This window comes from Atractosteus spatula, chromosome 8, assembly GCF_055471065.1.
Source record: "Atractosteus spatula isolate fAtrSpa1 chromosome 8, fAtrSpa1.hap1, whole genome shotgun sequence".
NCBI classification, from domain to species: domain Eukaryota; kingdom Metazoa; phylum Chordata; class Actinopteri; order Semionotiformes; family Lepisosteidae; genus Atractosteus; species Atractosteus spatula.
The window spans coordinates 18150048-18168951 of NC_142713.1; the positions used below are offsets into that span (position 1 = coordinate 18150048).

At 35.1% G+C, this 18904-nt stretch overlaps 1 protein-coding gene across 5 annotated transcripts in view; it reads left to right on the forward strand.

The window, feature by feature from the left end:
- The window catches only part of sbf1 (SET binding factor 1), a 103162-nt gene that overhangs the window by 40343 nt on the left and 43915 nt on the right, over positions 1-18904 (forward strand). For all 5 annotated transcript variants that reach the window (XM_088923131.1, XM_088923130.1, XM_088923132.1 and 2 more), the window contains exons 3-9: positions 3189-3326; positions 5150-5275; positions 5369-5479; positions 13338-13443; positions 13885-14017; positions 17073-17181; positions 18188-18301. In XM_088923131.1, the coding sequence (XP_088779257.1) occupies positions 3189-3326; positions 5150-5275; positions 5369-5479; positions 13338-13443; positions 13885-14017; positions 17073-17181; positions 18188-18301 (837 nt within the window). The remainder of the gene's footprint in view (positions 1-3188; positions 3327-5149; positions 5276-5368; positions 5480-13337; positions 13444-13884; positions 14018-17072; positions 17182-18187; positions 18302-18904) is intronic.

An 18904-nucleotide genomic window follows, 5' to 3' on the forward strand; every position in this document is an offset into this window, starting at 1 on the left:
ATTATCACAAACATGCAATTATGTTCTTGTTTTAATAATTTATTACTCTTAAGGTAGTGACAATGAGTCACTGGGTGATTTTCTAGACCTTGGGAATGAATCATAATCTTTAACATGAAAAGATATGGGAATTTAATTTTCATATGCAAAATATCAAATTTATATCTGTTTCTGAGGAATGAATTATCTTTGCAAACTGAAGGGTGGATATGTGTATCACTTGGTAAACAGAAATGGGAATTTTACAGGCTCTGAGATTCGTGATCAACATCTCCCGTACACTCTGCTGAGGAGCTGAAAAACTAACACAGTGCTTGCGATGAGAACCAGCTCGGCTAATATTGTAATTATCGGCCTTTTAACTGGGAAGCTGAGTCGGTAAAAGGCCAAATTAAAGGGATGTTGCATGATGAAAAATAAACACTGCAAATACAAAACATAATTTTCTTGATCAGTGAACAAAGAAAGCAGAACAGCAGAAAAATCACATCTAACACAACTGCTTTTGCTTTGTGGCAGCAGCTACCTGATTTACCAATTCAAGCATATTAGTTTTTTATTCACTTATATGAAGAAATTGGCTTCTCCACTTATCTTGAATCATGCAACCTTCCTTATTTTCCTTTTCTTTGGTAAAATAATTACAAAACCGTTTGTTTTATTCTCATTCTGAGAAACGTAAAAGTAAAAGGTACTGTACAGTTTCAGTGAGACCAATGGAGCTTGGAGGACAGTGTGCAGGTCCTGCCGTATCAGTTCTTCCCCACCGCTTTAGTGAAAAGACATGTCCCTTGTCGCGTCTTTGTCAAGGCCTGGGTTGCACCACGCTACCACGCGGGCCAAACAAGAGGGCTTGGTGAGCCAGATCTGGCCTGCGGGCCTGATGTTGGAAACCTTCTGTTTTAGAATGTCTTCTTCTCTCTTTCCACTTTTTCTTTGCATAAAATTCTATTTTGTGTCATTTTCCTTTGTCTGTTTACTTATGGACAAAACTGTACATCAATGTCAATGTGTTCATGACAAATTTGAGGTACTTAGTGTTTCGGTTAAAGATTTATTGGTCTTAACCCTGGAGAGTTTCAGTTTGCATGGCGAATGCTGAACTGTGTCTCCCAGTGCTTTTATTACTGCATACTTGACAATATCAGTTGAAGCAGAATTTCAGAAAGACAGAGATATTTTAAAGCCCTTCTGGAGTCCAACAAGCAGCTGGCGATTTTCTAGACAAAAGTAAATATTTAAAACAGAGAAGTTGCTACACAAAACGTTGCAGTACAAATAGAATGTGTTTCCTGTAGGACTTCATTCATTTGGCATCATAAAAAATGACAAATGAAAGACCTTTTGACAGTTTTTTTTCAGTAGCTAATTTATCCTAGGATCTCATACTGACATTTTTTGAAGAAACCAGGATATGGGCTTCAAGAGAAGTGGCCAGGCAGCGTGGTTCTTACTCTCCACTGTCTTCTGTGTTAAGAAGTACCTCCTGTTCTCGTTTGTAAATGCACATTCCTCTTTTATTTGTTTCACTGTTAATTTTGAAGTCCAAAGAGTTAATTATACCAATGCCTTTGAGGATTTTAATTATTTTAACCGGGTCCCAATGTAGTCTTACTGTTCAAGTGTAAAAAGGTTCAGTTCCTTTAGACTAGCAAAGTAATTATTATTAATAAATCATTATTACAATGTAAAGATAAATGGCTCAGGCATACTCCTTTGCAAGGCCCTGCAAACAACAGGAATGTATTGAAACAGTAAATATTGAGTTTAAGGTGTTCACCTCATGCTTAACCTTTATCTTATGTTGATGGATTGTAAAAAAAAACTTTGGTTAGTAAACTAGAGTGCTAGTTGTTAGTGGAATTTTAATATTGATAATCTCTTCTCATTCATTTTGATAAAGTAAGTAGAAGTTAAAGCAAATAAGGTATTTTTCTCAGCTCTCATTTTCTGTAAATTCAGAAATTACTCGGTACTTCAAAGGAACTATAGTAATTTTCTTATGATGATGAGAAAATTATTATATATCTTCTTTCAAAGATATTGATGTTTTTTTTTTCAAAGTTAAATTCTCAATTGGAAGTTGTTTTAATGCTCAAAGGTGAAATGAAAAGTCAGTAAAAGTCCTTGGGATATTTAAATTAATGCAGTTATATTTTTTTGTCGAAACGGAGCTCTCACAAGCTCTAGAAATAGAAGACCTAGCAATAAAACCTTTTCCTGCTACTTTTTTAATTGGAAAAAACTATATATCATTTAATTATATGTAAATAATTTGATAGGGCAGTGTCGTATGTAATAAAGCATCCCTGACCCAACTGCCAAACAATCACAACTGAATAATGTTTTGTGTAGAAACCAGACTGCATTAAACATTAGTAACAAAAATAATCTCTAAAATGGTAATGGTGACTAAAAATGTTGAGCTGATTGTTCCATATCTAACTTTGGTATAATGCTTTTAAAATTAAAATAACCTGATTGTTTTATACTTCACAATGGCCTTTTTTTTTTCTTCAAAGCCTTTAATGCCATGTATTAAAATATCCAAGTTAATGGATATGCATGCAAGTTAATGCAAAAGTATTTCAAGCCTGTTTATTTAACAACAGACTGGTAGATATTGTTCCATCACACAGCTGTTAGAGCTTTTAAGGTATCATTCTTATTTTAATCCTCGGACACTTCTTAGCTGAAAGTATCGAATACATGTCTTTTTCTAAAGCCCTGGCTTGGGAGAGAACGTACACAACCTGGGATGACAAACTGCAAACCAAATGAGAAGTATAGCATACAGTTAATACAGTTCTGTTTTTTTTTCTCAATATTTTATTTATAAGTATTTTAAATGTTTTTTTTTTAATTCTGGGAAATAAAAAAAATATTATAGGTCTTTTGCTGTTTTGCTGGGAACTTTGTATTAGAAGACTATACAGTATGTATTGCAAATAATCCCCTTGAAGCACCTCTTGTAAAATATGTATTTTACTTCCAAAATGTCTATAAAATACATAGTGTTTTTTCTGTAATTCTAACATTCGTAAATGAAATAGTTATTTCCCTTTTTTAGTGATTAAAGTAAATGTCAAGATTCATTCATCTTGAATTATCCCAGTCCATGTTGGCTCACATTCAATTCAATTCAATTCAGTTGGTGATTGAATTAAGTGTGTTTTTACTTTTTCCAGTTTTGTCAACCCAACGGGTGGCAGCTATTTGCTGAGAGGCAACCTCCAACGTTCTTTGTAGCCGTTCTGACAGATATTAACTCTGAACGCCATTACTGTGCCTGTTTCACTTTCTGGGAAGAAGTGGATAACTCACAGGTAGGCTATGGTCTGCAAACAAGTTATTTTCAAATACACATACAGATATTGTAAATAAATTACATATGGTTACTTCACTGTTCAACTTCAGGAAGGTGATGTGGACTATATTTAATTAAAATGTAACCTCTTTTGTCAAAATGTACAGTATTTATTATTTAGGTTGTGATACATGTATGGGTTACCTGACCAGAGCTGGAATTAGAACTCATATTGCCTAGCAGTCTGATCATTTTGAGATTTTATAAACTGTAGATTATTATTGTATTTAAGATAGTAAATGCTGTTTATTTCCTACCTTAAAACTATGAATACAGTTTATCTTCACTGCTATGTAACATCCTTTAGTATAACGCATGTTTTGCTATATCAATCCTTATCCTGGGTTTCCACTAATACTTGTAATGTATAAGGAGAACTAATTGAAACAATCTTGTAATCAAATGCTGTTTGTTGCTTACAATATGTACAGTTTATGGATAATGTTCTTTATACTTCTTGTATAGCCTTAAATCTAGGTTGACTAGAGTCAGTATCTCACATCATTGAGATGTGGCTTTGTAACAAAAAATTATTTCTGATACTAACAAAACAAAAATCTGTTTATTTGTAAAAGGAAGGAAGAGACACAAATTTACCACCATTATGAGTGCATGTTGTCATAAAGTAGAACCACTATGATTAGTTTTTTAAAAATAATAAAATATGTAAAATAACAGCAAATAGTAGGATACATGCACAGACCTTGTCTAAGTTCTAGAGATAAGAATCCGTCACAGAAACGCAGAACCCTACACAAACTGCGATTAGGGCATTCAGAAACAAGGATCTTCACTCTTATTTGAGATCTTCCTTTGCTTGTCATTCCACAGAGTTACTTCTAGCAATTCATGAGTCTGTTTTCTGCAGGTGATTGGTAATTCACTGTAACAATATGAATCCTGTGAAAGTGAAACAATTGGACCCTGACCAGTATAATCTGTAGAACCCTTCCTATACCAGGCTCCACTCTCTGTGCTTTTTACTGTTTACTGAGCACAGTAATTATACCATAGGTTTGTGCAGCTTGTAATACCTGGAACAAATCAAGCTCTTATTAATTGCACGTGTTATTTCCACCTCCAGAAATAGTCAATCAAACAGTCACCTTTGGGTGGAAATGCTGCCCAGAATCAGTAACCCCAAGCATAGATTAGGCTAGACATATTCAGTCTTGGTCAGCGGTAAGACTGAGTTTTTTTTTTCGTGTTCTGCTATGGTTGCTGTGTACTTTCTCAGTGACTAGAGTTAGAAATGTGTTGCTCAAAACTACAGCAAAGAAAACTTATTCTGATGGGGGGAAAACCCCTATTGGTTTTTAACTCAAAGAAAGTTGAATTTGTATAAATTGCTTGAAAAATACTGAAAATTTCTTCTTGATCCAGATTCACACTTTAAATCCTATCATGGAAAATGTGAGCAATATTCCCTCAAACGATGTGAATAATATACATAGCTGCATTAACATTTTTTGATGACATTGGCCCATTAGCACAGTATTCAGTACCATATTTTGTTAAATTAGCATACATTTTGAGGAAACAATTGCTATTTTTCCTGTTGATAAGTTTTATATTCCATTTGTGAGAATTTTGAAAACTGTAGGAAGCAGGGTCAACATGTACTTGGTCGATTAATTAAAAAAAAATATTGAGCAATAAACATACAATTGTGCATCTTAAAAAGCAGGACTTTCCTGAATGTAAATACATTGGCCATAAAGCACACTATACAGCACAACCTTGGTAGAGACCTCAAGCTACTTATTCTCTCTGTTTCTGCAGCCCCAGAAGAGCCTCTCAAGTGAAGCTGATGAAGATGATGATTCTGGCATCATGCAGCCCAACCAGTTATTTGCTCCAAAGAGCCTGGTGTTGGTGTCTCGTTTGGACCATACAGAGGTCTTTAGGGTATGAGAAGTTTCCAGCTACCTTTTCAGTCTTCAGTGGTTGTATGGTTAAAGCAGAGGCTTTATTGGTTTATATTTCCTTTCTTCTTCACAGAATTGTCTGGGCCTGGTCTACACAGTGCACGTTGACGGTCTGAATTTTCCTTTAGAGACGCTGATTGGAAATCTTCTGACATGCACCATCCCAATAGCAGGGGGATCCCAGGTTAGGAAAGATACAGTTATACGGTTCTTGTCTAGAATCATGCTAAACAGAAAACCTTCCTTATTTCTTTAATTGATACCATTGAAAATGTCCTAAACTCCTGGAAAGTTTTTCTTCCTAAAATCCTTCATTTTCCCCTTGTTTTTTCTGTTTTTCATCTGTCTCTCATGGTTTGGCAGACTACTAATGTAGAATGTTTATTATGGGACCTTGGCCAGCACAGGTTGACGTTTTAAATACACATTTTTTAAGCAGTAATGATAGGGATGTCATCTTAGTCTCAACATTTAAAAAAAAACCAACATATTTACTAAAATATTTATGTAAGAAAAGGTACAGCATTTTTCAGTCCAATGAAAGTATCTTCATTTTTTGCTTTTTTTTTTCAACAGCACAGAAGAGAGGCTTTCTGATTTGGTATTTCAAACTCTGCAACAGCATGTTTGAAGTTAGAATTATAGTACCAACATTAAATCTAGAGCATAGGAAAGTAGTCATTATACAAGCACACGTTCAGAATTTGGAGATGCAGTAGGTGTAGTAATGCCTAAATGCTAATGTGTAGTGAGTGATATCCTACAGTACATTAATAAATGTTATTTTTTGCTCTAAATCCTGGTCATATGAAATGTTGCTACTAATCTCTGAGTAACTGTGCTTAATAATCATAGTGATCTTTTAATTTCTAAGTCTCAGTGGATTTGTGTAAGCATGAACTTCATTGGACATTAAACATACCCACCTAATTCTGTAAGAAAACTGAAAACTTGCATTTTATTTCAGCAAAATAGGAAAAAGAAAAATAATTTAAACATTAATTTAATGCATATTGTTCCTGCACTAATTTTCAACTCAAAAATTGAACTTCGGACATAAACCTGTTTTTCTTAAAACAGAATTGCAATATTTCTGAAATAATTATGGGGAAGTCATTAATTTTCACCCTAATGTATTAAAGAGAAAATAAATAGTCACTAATAAGTCTCAGAACTATTGCTTTTCTGAGGGTCTTAACATAAAATACTTTGTAGATTTCTCATAATTCAAGGTGGTAAGTTCATGCTTTCCCATTATAATCACTTCTTTTTTTAAATTCTAAAATTGTTATAGATCTGTTATGGTACTCTGACCTCTGACCAATTGTCTTTCATTTGGTGCATGAGATTGAGGGAGCCCCTGTTTGTGCTAACAACATGGAAATAGCAAGCACTGGGCTTATTTCTACATGCATATCTGATCCTGTGTGTTTCAGATATGTGACTCCCCACTATGTAATTTTAACTTGGTACCTCAGAATCTTACCTGTGACTGGCTTCTGGGCTGCTTCCAGGTAATTATCTTTTAGCAGCTAATCACACTCAAACAATGCAGTTATATATTTATCTTTTCTTAAAAATGTCCTGTAAGTAAATATAGATATTGGATAGAATTGAACTGCATCTGAAATTAAGGTTTAGTCTAATTAGTTGCTGGACGACAGCAGTGAGATTATGTTAAGGTAGGTTTTACCTACAATGAGAAGTTGCAATACGTCCGCCTCAATTTAGGATTTGTAGGGGTCTTTAATAGCTTATACTGTATATTCAGCATCTGCTTTTTTAAATTTAGTACACATCAGTGTCTTAAAATATTAATTAAGAGAAACATTGCAGTGCCTCTTGTAACCCGGAGAATGCATTATAAAGTTCTCTTTCGATTTTCATCATGCACATGACTGCGTGCCTTTCTGTTAATGGCTTACAGAGACTGGACTGTCTGCTGTTCACACACATACACGCACACAAGTAAAACCTGAAAATAACTCACAGCAAGAGTCTGTACTCTTGTGGATAGTGAGGATTTAACATATGGCTAAGGTGCACAAGCAAGGCAGGGGTCTCAGATAGTAAAACAGATGGCTAGACATTCACTACTCTCCATTTTCAGGTTCTATTGCTTTGTTTTAGTATTAAACTGCAATTATTTTGCATTTTTAAAGACGAAGGAATGCCGAATACATTAATATTTAAAATTTGCTGTAATCTTTTTCCGAACAGCAATCAGTGGTATAACACTGGTTGATATGTTTGTGCTTTAAAGTACAGATGAACCACTTATAACTAGCATAGTGACAAGATGTGAAAAAAAAGTGATAAACAGTTGACAAGAATATTTTTAAGATACTGAGAGATCCTTTCCAGAGTCCTGTTTTCTTTTTAACTTATCAAATCTTAGGAATCAGATGTCTAAAATGTTTGAATTCTCTGTTTTATACATTACTAAAGCCCCATCCATTTGTCAGGCTATTAGGAGGTGAATTTTTACAATACTAGGAATTATTTCAAAATATTTTGATTTACAGCTATCAGCTTGTATGTCTCAAATAATACTGAAAATCCACTTTTGACAATATTAGTCATGATGTGTCAACCTAATGGCAAGGTTTTAGAGGTTGCATCAGTTTTTGCAATTAGATTGGTCATGCCGGCTCAAAACTCCTCCCAAAGTCTAATGCTACAGAACTGGCCCCTAGACACTGAGAATCAGCAGTGGATAATTCCTTTTTGAATCGAGACCCCTTGCAGTTGGTCTTACATGAAGTATTTTCATCTTCCCAGTGCAATACATCAGTATATAGCTGAGCATGAACAAAAATTATTGCTGAAAAAAAGTAAATTTGTAGTACAAACTTGCATTGGTGTGACTTTTAAGTGTTTTGAGGGTCATTGAAATATGATTTCCTTCTGTATACATTATGAACTTTTAAAGAGGAAGAGGGCAATTTGGAATGCCAAGTATCACTTATTGACTGCTCTGAAATTTACTACCACTATCCTTTATAAATACCTACTGGTGCTGAGTGCGCCCACACTTTAAATGCTGGAACATTTTCATTTACAACACTTGTGTTTGTGTTCATTTAAACAACATGTTTACAGCTCTGCATTCTTACTTTTTGCTACCTAGTAGTTGCAAAAGCTCTTTCTTGATGCTCTAGTTGTGGGCACACCCCTCTCTTACACATTAGGATCCTAGGAGAGGATCAAAAGAAAACAGGATTAAAAAAGGACTAAAAAGGATTCAAAAGAAAACAGACTTGGAAAAATTGACGTGACTTTGCTTTCTACAAAACAACATTCTTCAAGTGAAATGCAACAAGGTTTCAACGTTAACTACTAGTGAATGAAAGTTCATTCACATTCACATTAAAACCTTTTTATTGTTTTTTAAGGGGGGCAGTGGGTAGCAGTAAAATGGCACATGCATGATATGAATTAGGGAGAGGTATCACCATTAGAAGCATGTAGGAAAACCCTTATAAAAACAAGACATGACTGTGCAAGAGAGAAATGAAATGTACAAATAGGCACACTATTTAAAACAGGATATTCAACAAAAGGAGTGGCGAGAACATGAGTAAAAGATACGGTTTAAAAAAAGAAGCAGGTTATATACACCTATACAAGTATGTGGTGTCACTGTTCTGATGGATTAAACCTGTTAATGTTATCATTCATTAGACATTTGAAAGGCAATCATTAACGTTTTTAAAGAAACTTATAAGAAGGAACTTTTAACTGGTCAGCACAGATTGCACAGATACTGTACATGACGAAACAAGGATATGCTCAAATTGTGGGCGGATTTGTGCTGGTCTGATTAATAGCTTCTGAACTTTTTGAAAAAACAAACTGGAATACATGGAATGTATGTGTGATTGAAATGTGATTCTGTATTCTAGGTATGAAATGGGTCTCATGATAAACATGCCCTGTTTAAGTCTGAAAATTAACTGCATGTTTGTCCCCAAGTGAATTGTAAGCCCGATGTTGTTCTATGTCTCCAATTGTTTTCTTTTTTCATCAGTCACATTCTCTTGTCTCTAACCTGTCTAATTTCCTGTGGTGTCTCTGTCTGTTGCTAACCTAGCCCGGCCTGGATGAGAAGGAGGAAAGTTTGGTACGCCTGCCTTTTATCTACATTACATAAGTGCTTAGGTTAGGTGTCAGTTTAATTATCTTCTCATCACATTGCCTCCCCTCTCCCGCTCACCCTAGCTTGAAATGAATGTTGAGTAATTGGTGATTCCTGTGAAGTCTGTTCTTCTGTTTAACAAAAACCTTAGTAGCCTCCTACAAAGCCAGATCGGCTGGAGTTTGTTTCATATTAATTAAGCCTATTTTAAACAGTTTCTTTTCCTGTTTCACAATCTATATTTTCTTTTGTTCTGCATGTTACATTTTGCACTCCTTCATCTATATATGCATATATTAGCATTTTTGTTTTAAACATTACTATTATAAATTAATGGGTGACAGTTATGGTACTGGGAATTAATTATTGTGATATATCCCACTTTAATATAAAGATAATAGAGTGATCACCTAGATCACATAAATTAGGTTCTGTTTTACAAATATGAAGGTAAAAATCTTGACACAAATCTAAAAAACCCTCTCTAGTCGGGAATTAATACTGACCAAGCTTTTAATGTGGTTTCTTTTTAGTTTTCCTGGCACAGTGTGATGTCAGTGTAATAAACACAAGACAGACTCAAAAGGCAACAATATTTATTTCAAATAACTAAACAAAAAAAGACACCACATCTGTTTACAAGTTATTTACAATTGCTGAGAGTCCCTGGATCTAGGCGTTCTGCAGTTCAAAGCTAACCTCACGTGTCCCCTCCAAGATGGACCAGCCTTGCTGCAAACTGACCCAACACTTCACGGAGGTCATACTCGTTTCTATAAAACAAAAAACCTTCCACAAGACCGTTTGATCTCTAAAACTGATTCTAAATTATGAGAACTGTTCCTATAAGATCAGGGGATCCCAGTTTAACGTCCTTAATGGGGACTGTAAAACAAGGATGTTAAGCGAATGGATGCTGAGAAACGTCATTAAAAACATTATTTTCCATGTGAAATAATGGAAATAGAGGTTAATGGGGACAGGGAGGATCTCAATATTCCTCAGAGGATGTTAAGTGTGACATATTTCTCCATAAGAATCAGTGTCTTAGAATAATTACTGTAATGACCCATTAAGTTGAGTGCTTAAATGTAATTTATGCATAGAATATCGTGTACATACAGTGCACAAGAAAATGAAAGCAACACAAAGCAAAATATACTTTTATATTCAACTTAATTGTGTACTGTATATTACTACATAAAGTTACATTAAATACTGTATATATGATAAATAAGAAGATCTAATACTCTATTTTAACTTCTCTATTAACATAGTCAGCTGGCACTTCTCGATTTTTCCATGAACTTCTTTGTTAGTGCACTTTGCGTTCAGAGGATGCAAATTGGACATTTTTTACAATGGTGTAAAAGCAGGGAGACGTTGAACGCGGACCCCCTGTTTTGTGTTCCAGAGATAAAAACTGCCTGGGGAGGATTATATGGAAATAAAACTTTCTTCATATAAAATGTCCCTACATTCACTTAGTGGTCTCTTGAATACTCCATAATTGTTCAATTTCAGTTCTCACACAGCAGGCCCTGATTGCTGGAGTTTTATCTATAGGAATGTCTTGCTTCCTCAGCTCTCGAAGATGAGAGAGGGTGTTATGGCTCACCTTACTTTTGATCTACTGAGCTGGTCTTCACCTCTTAGCTTGCAGTGTTATTATTTTGTTTGGTATAATTATACTTCATACTACAAAGGAAGAGGTTCAGAATATGTTAGACAGTTTTCTATTCCTGTAGTACTATCACTGGCTTCATAGACTGTTCTGTGTCCCAGTTCTCTTAGTGTCAGGCTTCCTACTAATGTGTAGGTACCTGAAAAACTCAGAAACTCTATAAAACAAAAAACCTTCCACAAGATCTCTAAAATTGATTCTAAACTATGAGAACCATTCCTATGAGAACAGGGGATCTCAGTTTAACGTCCTTAATGGGGACTGTAAAACGAGGATGTTAAGCGAATGGCTTAAATTAAGTACGTACTGGATCCAATCGACAGGTGACCCTGCCCGAGTCACCAGTGTCTTAACTCTGGTTACTGCTCTGTCTGTGCCATTTTACCAAAATATTCTATGGCTATGTCATAATTCATATTGGTATAACCAATATACCCCTCGCACTTCATGTAAAGATGACTTATTTTATAATTCCTCCTAAAGCAATCTCTTCTAGTTTGAGCACCTGATGGCATTGTCACAAAAACTCCTGCTTATGAATTGCAATTAAAATCTAACAGGATGCAACATTTGGGAAAACATTTAGGAATTGTGGAATTTAGTCACCGCTTTTATATAGAAAAGGTTAAATAATGTAACTTTTGTGGATGTTTTTTATTTCATATATTATTTGCATGATTTTTTATTTCAATAAAAAAGTGCAATGTCATATTAGTATCATATAAAAGTAATAATAAAGAAGGTTTGCTTTCTGTTCTGTAACTTATCTTTGAGCATTGCTCACTGTGGCAGCTTGCTGTTTTGTTTACTTTGCGGTCCTAACTGTTAGAAACTTGAGCTTCTTTATTTGAGGTGGGTGGGCTGAGGTTTTGATTACACCTGTGTCTTCATTTAATTTATTTGACACAACTATTAGTTTTAGTATCAAACCACAGTTTGATTTTTTTTATTTGTTTGATTTTTGAAAACTTGGCTCTCAAATATTTTGGCTGGTTACAAAATGCTTCATTACACCGGAAAAGTTATTCATAACTTGTTTAATTATCCACATTGTGAGCTCTAAGCAATTTAAAAAGTAATTCTTCTTTTGAAATACATAGAGTATGTGTTTCATAAAATTTTAAATTTGCATAAGATTTGATTTTTTTTTTTAAAGGTAAGTGCTCTGAAACCACCCTGCCTTGGCTGCTAGGAATACATTTAAGTTATTCAGTTCTAATATTAAAATAAATCCATGCACACAAAAAATAAACGACTGATTTATGTGCTGAGAAGCCGCCCCCCCACCACTAGTCTCTAGTTAGACCAAGAGCGAAAGATGGCATGTTTTGGTTTTGGCACGCGTTTTGGTATGGTAGTTTGAGCACATCAAAAATATATACTTTTGAAAGCCTAATTTTATGCTTGTATTGGGCTGTGTTAGTAGCTGTGCAACTTCAGAGTAAATGTGGTACTACTGGGTTTGTGTGGACCAGAGCCATCTTTTAGATAGATACTTTATTGATCCCGTGAGGGAAATTGCAGTGAAAAAGCAGCTTAACACAGACAACACAGACACAGTGTAACGAATGATACAATAATAATAATACAATGCATACAATACAATCAGTACAGTGAGAAGTGCACTAAGAAGAGTTACTCACAGTCCAGAACACACAAAGAACAAACCAGAACAGAACAGTTGACATTGTGCCTTGTCATTGAGAGCTGCATCAGCCCTCCAGTTGATGCTAAATCAGCTGTAGGTACTAAGGGTCAACCAGTATGAAAAATAGAAGATGGCTCTAACAGTGCTCTTTTAAGAGGAAAGCATGCACAGACCTCACCTCTGACATCCTGGTGTGAAGGTTGCAGTAATAACAGTAGGGGTTGTAATGGTTGGCAATTCCAAGTTTTCTTTGTAAAAGGAAATTGTGTAATTACTTAATTTATGTGTAGTGTTAAAGAACAACACCACACAGTCATACCTACCTGTTTCTTTCTCTGTGTGGTGTTATGAGAGTTTAATTTCAAAGGAGGCTATTTTAAATGCCTTTGAATTTCCCTTTTTTAGTTTGGAAAAACAAAAGTGGACAAATTCAGAGGAAATGTGCCCTATGTTTTAAATAAGAAAGCGTTACTGAAAATGATTTGTTTCCAAGTACAACAATGTATTGTAAGCTATAAAACTGTTACCTGCAATTTTGCTAAAAATGCCTTTTGCTTCCTGTCTCTTTCTAGAGAACAATTACATTAGGAGCAGGAGATCGGCAAGTGATCCAGACTCCCATTACTGATTCACTCCCTGTGAGTGGAAGCAGTGTTGCACATCTCTTTAGACAGTTAGGTAAGTGTTGTTTCATTTTGCCTCATTCACTATTGATACAGTGGCAACTGGTATTTTAGATATATAGCCGGCCATTTGTGTGTGATTTTAAGTGGTCACGGATGGATTTATATAGTTGGAGTTCTGAAAAGAAATAGTCTGTTTCAGATCAAAATGTGAGTTTTATGCTCAATTTCCAATTTAACACTTTTTTTCACATCTTGAGAGAATTATTGTACCTTGACTCCACTAACAACAAAATCAATTTTTTCATATTTTAATTCCTAATTGAGAAAAAAAAACAAATACTAAGCTTCAATCCAGCTTGCAGTCATACACTATTCAGTTATTGGTTTTAGTGGTATTTGGTACCTACCTGTAGTTATGCTGCATATAAATACAATATGTTTACTGCAAAAGTAATTAAAAAATAACAAGTAAATGTTTTCTCTTTTCTTCAAGGAATCATCAATGTTCTGTATTTGTTCTGTGCTGCTTTGACCGAACACAAGATCCTCTTCTTATCCAGTAGTTACCAACGGCTCACCGATGCATGTAGAGGACTTCTTGCAATCATGTTTCCTCTTAAATACAGGTAGGTGTTCTGTTACCTTGACTTCTGTACATCTATAATACAAGGCCATAGAAAAATATTTTGCCTTTTTGTATTATGTGTCTGATGTAGAGGTTTCCTGTTCTTTATTTTGTTTAGCATTGTCAATCCATTTGTATAAATAACAGGATTTTTATTCACAAATGTGCTGGTAGGAAAAGTATAACTCATACATTGTTTCCTCCATGGATCCATCGAATGGTATTAAGAACATTTTTTGTGTAAATTTTGTACAATATATGCAATATATATTGTACACACAGAAAGTATAAATCATCTGTATCATGAGGATTATATCCATCTTAATTCATATTTTCAAGTTCACAAATACTTCACTTCATTACAGTAGATTGTATAAAATATAGATAAACAGATGTAGTAACAAGTTATTGTAAAAAGCGCTATACAAATAAAACTGAATTGAATTCTACAGTACAGTGGAAAAAGTGGTAAGACAAGTTGATGGCCTATAGCATGTTTATGGAGTTTAGGAGATTTAGGGTAAAGAAGTGTAACAAGAAAGGAAATTTGTAGTTAAAAGGAAGAAATTGCAGACTCATCTCAATGCTATGAGTGAACTGAAACCCACACTAAAATGTCTTTATCGTGTTATTTCTAGATAGGTTATCAAATAAGTGCGCATCAACAAACCATTCCAGCTACTTTAGCAAGGAAAGAAAATGTTAAAAATAATAAGACTTAAAGTGATAGAGTTTTTCTTCAGAAATAGTCTTCATTCAGCCACTGTGAATTAAATCTGCCTGTGCCAGAGTATACAAGGTTTGTTAATATTGGCCTAAAAACTGCCAAGCCTTTTACGGGACTCAGGCAGGCCAAGGGACCACACTACACATTGTAGGTCAGAATGTAGTAGTTAATTTCTCTACTACATCCAGGATACATTTTCTGAAATCTGCTAGCAGATTAACAGTTAGAGGGCTGTTTAATAACAGTAGACAGACCTGAAGAAAATTAAACAAGACGTATCATAGGAATAGAAAGAAAATCCATTTCCATTGCATTTTGGCAAAGCAAATATGTGGAAAACTAGACACTGAACCATGGGGTTTGAGCCTTAATGAATGACTGATTTCAGCTTTGAAAGCTCCTTGAATAGATATGATGGCCTTTTCTAGTCCAGATTGACCTTGGCTTTCTTCACATCTATTACATCTGCATCAAGTGAGAAGACCACGCATCAAAACACAACTTAAAATTCCTCCATCACTGCTCAAACCTGCATCCTTCAAGTTTAACTTTCAGGTTGAATCTTGGAGAACACTTTCTGTCAAGGAGTGAGTGGATGAAAATATGGGCCTCACTGTTGATTTCGCAGAGAGTGCTCTTTAATATTTAAAACTTTATAATTAAAGTAACAACCAGCCAACTTCTTCCAGCAGGAGTTGTACTCCTTTCAGACTATGGCTAAATAGTAACCAATAATTTCAGATATACTTCAGAAGTGATTGCAGAATGGATATCCCCTATTACCAATCGCTTGTGTGTATGGAAGCAGGGGTAGTCAAAATTGTAAGTCACCTCACCAAGGAAAAGAGTATTTAGTGTTGGTGTTTAATAGATCAAGGCTACTGTCAATGGTTTGTCAAAGAATGCTACATGCTGAAAAGAACAGAACCCGGTTGTAATTCGACAAGCAAAAACCTTGAGTAAAACACGTGCATGCTTCCCAACAGAGGTCTCTGATAGAAGAAGAATCCAGAGAGGAAAAGGCACAATCCTGACCTGTTTCTGTCTAACGGGTATCTAGGTCTGGCTTCGTAATCGAGTCATTTAATAGTAATTTCTTATAAGACACATATCTGACAGAGCAATCAGAATATTAGCAGTAGGTCTTTTTGTTACTATGCTGGCAGAGAAACTTATACCAGTTTAAATGGGCTACTAAAGATGCAAGGGTATCAAAACTGGAGCATATCCAGTCATAAAAGACAATGTGCATAGATCAAGAAAAACAAATTGGGGAAAAAAAGAATAGCCCACCCCACAACAACACTAATACCCAGCTTTTCCCATCCCCAGATTTCCAGTTAATGTGGTCAAGCTTAATCTAAATCCCCTTTAAATTAAATGAAGGATAAATAAGAATTCTAGAGGATACTTCCAGTTTCATTTTTTGGAATGGGCAAAATCCATTAAATGGCTCCTCTGCCTCAGTTGGCATATGCACAAGACATGATTCCTCTTAGTCTTCCCCCTAAATGATTTAAGATTCTTCACTGTCCTCAGACTGCACTTAAAAGTGCATGGTAACAGACAGGCAAGCATTAACCCACTTTATGTAACTGTTGTGCAGAGAAATGTAGACCCTGATGGAGAGCTTTTAATTTGTCGTGGGACATGCGCTCAGTAAGGAGAAAAGGCAATATATTGCTTTTTAAATTGGTAACGGTGATAAAATTACAACAGGTTTTTGTTTTGTCACCAGAAGTAGGGAAGAATGCACCTACTGTTTTTTCCAAGGTCCATGGTGTTTACCTGTATTCGGTAATTACAATAGATTATTGCTTGGTTCATCTAATCTGGAGGAAACCTGACACCTTTGTGTCGGAAATATTCTTTAAAACCTTTTGGTTCAATTTGCAGGAAATGGAATGTGGAGATCTGTTGGATACAGATAGCATGAGTTTGAGGTAGATGGATGAATAGAATAGCCCCCGAGTTTTCAAGAGTTTTGATGTTGAAATGTTTTAAGATCTTTATTCCTGACGTAGATCTGCAAAACACTGACATTACTTGTCATCCGTCTTACATTCTTGCATAAGATTTAATAAATATGCCTAAGAACAAAGTAAACGCATTAGTCGCCTTGACTTCTGTTACACTGACATGGAAATCTGCAGCTGAGAATTTAGTCGCAGCTTTTTTTAAAGAGAATTTTAAAACATCTCTGAAGTAACCTTGGAAACAAGGGGATTAAGCGTTACTTAAAGCTAAAAAAAAGATGTATTTTTGTACTGTTTGATCTCTGAGTTCTTGCAAGCGCTGAACTTTACATCTGAAGGTCTTTCTCTTGCAGTTTCACTTACGTCCCAATCCTGCCAGGTAAACTTCTGGAGGTTCTCAGCACGCCAACACCCTTCATTATTGGAGTCAATTCCTTCTTCCGCTCAGAGACACAGGAGCTGGTCAGTATTCACTATACATTTAGATTTCAATTTTTTTAAATAGTGTGTTGAACTTTTTTTTCAGCCATCATGGATATTTTTTTCTATTTTTCAAAACCTTCTGTTGGTTCGAATATACAGTTAGCTGTGTTTTATGTCAAGAGAATATTTAAACTTGATGGTAAGGTATCTAACCATTGGTTAGGTGAGAGTATGTTTAGGTCTGTTCATTCAACTGCACAGGACACTGCGATAAATAAGAATAGGCAAACTAAGCAGCATGATGCCAGGACTAAAGCAAACGCAGTTCATACAAAAACAGAACCAGCTCTCCTAAGCTTTGAACAAGCCCAAGAGCTAAGTTCGACCATACATAACAGGATGAACAGGACAAACCTAAAATGTAATTAATAATTTTAAAACAGAAAAAGAGAGCTGAGTCCTGTGCCACCCATTTTACACCACTCTTTGTAGGTTAGTGATTAGTAATTAATCTAAACTAAGTTAATTCAGGTTAACTTAATTACTCAACATACTTTACCAACTTATTAAGAGATTATTAAGATAACTGTATTATTTGTGCAATTTTTGACTATTTGCATTTAATCCAAAATGAAATATTATAATACAGTATATGTTAAAGATAAATTCTTTACATAAATTGGGGATATCTAAACTTATTTAGTGCAGCATTTTCTCAGATTCACAATATTTGCAGGAAAAAATAATAATGATAATAATAACACTGTATTATTGTAATAATTACTGTATTGTAGACCTCTCCCATGTAATTATAAGACAGTTTTTGTCTTGACCCTAGTTGTCCTTTTTAAGACAAGTGTACAGCTGGCAGTAGTGGATAGAAAAATAAAAATAGTCAAGACTGGCAGTGGTCAGGTTTGTACCAATGAAGAGACTCACTTGCAATATTGGACTCCGGCCCAACAGTACTTCAAAGCTAGATTCAGTAAGGTTGCTACCTCATTATTTCTTCTTTTCTAATTTTGTGTTTCCCAATTTCCTAAAGCTTGACGTCATAGTGGCAGATCTGGATGGAGGAACAGTGACAATCCCTGAATGTGTCCACATCTCATTGCTGCCAGACCCTCTTCTGCATCAGACTCAGACTGCATTGTCCATGGTACTCAAAAGTTTTATTTCTTGGTTAACCACTTCTTCCTGATAATGTTGGTATTCTGTTGTACATTAAACAGTATTTTTGGAATTATTACTTATTATTTTCTGTAAATAAAATGGCCTCATCTTCGTATGTATCCCTGTACATTAGGCATGTTTTTATAATCATAATTATGTGGAAACCTGGTTTGTTTCTCTAATTTACATTGCAGATTAATAGCTGTGGTATAAAAATTAAATGTAACTTTATGCAGCTTTATACTAATATGCTGCAGACTCTTCGGTTCTCATCAGAAAGTAACACTATCCTAAGGTCTGTTACTAGAGCACAGGGGTCAAAGTTCTGTTTAATGACGGCAATACCTATAGACATATTGGAGCCCGGTGCTTTCTGTTAGACTCTTAGGAAGGTTTGTTGTGTATATTTTGTATTTGGCTGATGCTTTTATTCAAAGTGAATGGCACCTTTTCCCATTTACATTCCAAGTGACTGACGTTTTACGGGAGCAGTCTGTATGATCTGAGCGTGATACATTGCTAAAAGTTACGATAGCAGTGTCTCCCAAAGGATTTTAATTTTCCGGTTTTGAACCAATAGCCTATGTTC